The 4,529-nt window shown below is 39.3% G+C and overlaps 1 protein-coding gene across 1 annotated transcript; it reads left to right on the forward strand.

Annotated features, from left to right (window-relative positions):
- The first annotated feature begins 640 nt into the window (after window positions 1-640).
- On the forward strand, window positions 641-988 carry LOC145678968 (protein GVQW3-like). The gene has a single exon (XM_081749572.1). It carries the CDS (start codon window positions 641-643, stop codon window positions 986-988), a length of 348 nt encoding a protein of 115 aa, XP_081605698.1.
- The last annotated feature ends 3,541 nt before the right edge of the window (window positions 989-4,529 follow it).

Below are 4,529 nucleotides of genomic sequence, written 5' to 3' on the forward strand. Positions count from 1 at the left end.
AAAGTTTCATTATCTTGGAGGCTCAGAAAGAAATTTAAAGGAAAAAGCTTTGAATATAGGGGAAAAATAAAGTAAACGCTTTATACTCCTTGGGGTCTCCAAAGAAATTTAAAGGAAAAGGCTGAATGTAGGTGAAGAAATAAAACAAACGTTTCGCTTTCTTGGGGCTCCCAAGAAAATTAAAGAAACAATGTATGGGAATTAAAATATGAATAAAATAAAAGTTTCACTCAATAACCTCAGAGAAGTTTAAGGGAAAAAGCTGAATGTAGATTAAAATTTAACAAAAGAAAGTCAAAGTATATTGTGTTGTTTGCATTCTAAGGTTTTATGATGCAAGTAATGGGGCCCCGTCTGCTAGCCTGCTTCCTAAAATGTCACTGTTTATTAATTTATTTACAGTGTTTATTCATATATAAGTTCAAGAGAAGGATAGAAAGAAGGGGTCAACGTATACGAGGGTCATGCCGAAAGTTATTAGCAGCGCAATAATCTAACATCGCAGCAACATTTTGATTATTGCATTCGACGCTCTGATCTTTTGAGACTTTCAGCCATCAATGGCAACAATGAGTCTGTGATAACATGGTCAGAGATAAGAGAGATAAGGAAGCGCGCGTGACACATTGTCTAGTTAGCTATGGAGCTGGCAAGATGTGACTTTCGCGCTATGATTTACTACGATTACAAGAAGGGCTTATCCGCGGAGCAGTGCCTTGAAACTTTTGTGAATACTTTCAGGGAATCTGCTACTTCTCGAGCCAGTGTTGGAAATTGGTTTAGAGAATTTAAATGGGGACGTAATTCACTTGAAGATGAACCTCGTTCCGGACGGCTAAACTCTACAGTGACTCCCGAAACCATCGAAGCTGTGAGGCAAATGGTGAAAGATGATCCCCATGTATCTTTCCTGGAGATCGAAGCGACTCTCAACATTGGGTCAACTGCAGCGCAGACAATTATGCATGAATACTTGGATCTCAGGTAAAGATGTTCTCGTTGGGTCCCCCATTTATTCACGGAAAGGGTAAAAGAGGTAGGGTGGAATGGTGTGAATTTATGTTAAATAAATTCAACCAAGGGGCAAGTCGTGATGTTTACAATATCGTCACGGGTGAGGAAACGTGGATTTATCATTATGAACCGCTTACCAAGCAGCAGTCGCAAGTGTGGTGCTTCGATAATGAAGATCCTCCAAACAAAGTGAAGAGATCTCAGAGTGTTGGAAAGAAAATGATTGCGTCTTTTTTCTCACGGAAGGGACATATTGCGATTGTTGTACTTGACAATCGGCATACCGTGAATGATGAGTGTTATTCAACAGTTTGTCTTCCCACTGTGTTCAAGAAATGGAACGCCCACATCCAAGATCAAAACTCGGCCATCTTCTGTTGCATCATGACAATGCAACTGTCCACAGTGCTGCAAGAATTGTAGACTTTTTGAACCAGGAAGGAGTCAGAGTGCTGCCACATCCACCCTATTTGCCGGAGTTGGCCTTGTGCGATTTTTTTGTGTTTCCCAAAGTAAAGGAACACAGGCGTGGACGTCGCTTTTCATCAGATGATAATGCGATAGGTGCTTATTTGGAGTCTGTGGACAATATAGACGAAAGTGTGTGGAATGAACAGTTTTCTAAGTGGTTTGAAAGGATGCAAAAGTATATTCGTGTCCGTGGAGAGTACTTTGAAAAACTGTAAATGTTTTGTTCTTGTTCGATGTTTCTTGTGGTCAGAGCTAAAAACTTTCGGCATGGCCCTCGTATAATGCTTCATTAGGGTACCAGCATTATGTTGCTAACTAAAATCTCTTTGGGGCAGACGCTATAGTAGCTGATTCACTTTTTTCCTTCTGTCTGTTTTCTTTTTCAAATCGAATTTTCAGCGAGAGAAACCCTTTTGCTTAGCTGGTTTCTCCATTTCTGCTCTTGTTTTTTTTGGCGTGAATTTACATTTCCGTCCACAAATTTAGAGTGAAGAAAATGTTCAATAAGGAAACAGATGTTCAAATATTCAAAATACTTCAGCATTATATTTAATTCAACTCCTGATTGTTCTCATGTGGAACAGTTGTCAAAAATCATTCGATTTGTTGACATACAACGTGATTCTGTTCAAGTTCGGGAAGCATTTATTGATTTCATCTCTGTCGAAGGAAAGACTTCTGAGAGTATTTCTGTTGAAATACTGAAGAAACTTCAAAGTGATAGGCTTGATATTAAGATTGTAGAGTCCAGTCTTGTGATAATCAGGCTGCAATGGCCGGTCAATATTGTGAAGTTCAAACTTTGATACGGAATATAAGTCCTTTGGCCATTTTCGTTCCTTGTAACAATAATTAATTAAACCTTATGGCTTACATGCTACGCACATTAACGTTCTGGAGGTCACTTTGCTTGGAGCTATGGAACGTTTGTTGGTATTCTTCTCTAGATCTACTCACCGATGGAATGTGCTGCAAAATCACGTAAAGATTGTTCTGAAACGGGAAAGTGAGACGATGGAGTTCAAAAGCAGAAGCAAGTAATTGATTTGTTGGAAGATTTGCGTGACACTTCGACTGAAACGCTTAATACTAGAGGAGATACTGGTCTTCTTCTTGCATGCATCCAGTCATTTAACTTCATCGCTTTACTATATTTCTGGTCTGCAGATCTCTCATATATTGATCAGATCCAATAATGCTTTCAATCTCAGGATATGAGTTTATATCAAACTCTTATTCAGATACAGAGCCTGGTTGACACCATTGATACCTGCAGACTTGAGCTGGACCATGGTGGAAAGACTACAAGGTGGTTGCATGCGCATGTCGCCTGGAGCGCTGTCGTGGCTGTGACGTCATCTGGTTTGCAAGAGACAACGGGAAAAGGCGCGGCTTTAAGTGACAAGTGGAAATGCTTTGTTACTTTGTTCTTTTAAATGATATCGAGAATGCCTAACTGTGCAGCGTACGGCTGTAGTAATTATTACAGAAAAACTAAGGGAACTAATATAAAATACTTTAGATTTCCCCAAAAAGAGGGGGAATGTCTCCAGAAATGGATTTTAGCTTGCAGGCGATAGGACAAAATAATCTTAAAATATGGTAAGTTTTACATAAATGTAATAAATAAATGCAATGTTGAATGAAATTATAAAAAAGCGATTTCATTACGTAGTTTCTTTTTAGTATTAATAGTATGTAATAATAGTATATAGGGTTACAGTAGCTTGTGTTAATTCTGCATACAAAAATCCAATAGTACGATTTATAAAAGACGAACTTTGAGGCAAGACCTGGATTCGAAATCATGAGGGAGGGGAACCGACAGAGGTTATCATTTCTATCATTTCCTTCTACATAAGATATTGAGACAAAATTTTCCCACAGAGGCAGGCATGTAACTCGAGAAGGGAGGCACGATGATCTAGGAGGCTTACCTCCCTCGAGTTACGCAAATGGAGAGCATTGAAAGCGTTAAAGTAGTTCAGGTCCCATTTCATTCTGGAGGTCTGCATTCCCTGTAGCCTCGGTGCTAAAACGGGACGTTGCACTTCAAATTAACTAACGAATGGAAGGTTCGTAATAACGATTAACGGTTACAAAGGTATACAGTAAGCTCGGGCTCGCTATTCTCAATGAGACTTGTTTCGGCTCAACTAGCGCTCATTAAGCTCATTAGGCTCGGGCTTGGTATCATCAATGAGACTTCCTCTAGTTCAATCTAGTGCTCGTTTCGTTTATTGTACTCAGACTAGCTATCCTCAATGATCTCCTTCTAACTCAATCTAGTGCTCATTAAGCTCATTCGGCTCGGACTTGCTATCCTCAACGAGACTCATTCTAACTCAATCTAGCGCTCATTAAGCTCGGGCTCGCTATCCTCAATGAGACCTATTCTAACTCAATCTAGTATTCATTAAGCTCATTAGGCTCGGGCTCGGTATCATCAATGAGACTTACTCTAGTTCAATCTACAACAATGTATTAGATCAAGAGAATAAAGTATCCACCTACCATGTCAGGGCGACATTGTCGGGACATTTTTACACTCAGATTTTGAAATTTTTGTTCATTTTAATCATAACTTTGGATAATTACATATACATATTTAGGGCCCCCCTCCAGAATTACAAGATTAAGAATGACTGCAGTAAATTTAAAAATATGATAGATTCTCAACCAATCAAGGAAGCACGGTGGCTCAGTGGCAGAAGGCTCACCTCTGGTGCAAGGGATACTGGTCCGCTTCTCGGTCAAGTGAGTTTGTGGTGCATAACATCGTGTCCGTGAGTTTCTCGGGGTACTCCCGCATTCTCATTCCACCAAATTCCACATAATCATTCACTTGCATTTATCTTTTGTCTTCTTTAGTTCACAGGATAGGAATGAGAAAACTTATCAAGAAAATTAAGAAAATTATGTAATTTTATGGTTTATATGTTTTCTAGTCTAGCTGTAACACCCCTACATCGCCTTCACCTACGCCTAGTACTTTGTTTCTTGCTTGAAATAGTCAAGTTGCAATTTCTTTGTTTGAGGTGCTT

This window comes from Thermobia domestica, chromosome 2 (assembly GCF_964235325.1).
Source record: "Thermobia domestica chromosome 2, izTheDome1.hap1.1, whole genome shotgun sequence".
NCBI lineage: Eukaryota > Metazoa > Arthropoda > Insecta > Zygentoma > Lepismatidae > Thermobia > Thermobia domestica.

Excerpts from the sequence above, each read along its gene's own strand:
- LOC145678968 (XM_081749572.1), top strand. The coding sequence starts at position 641 with ATGGAGCTGGCAAGATGTGACTTTCGCGCTATGATTTACTACGATTAC.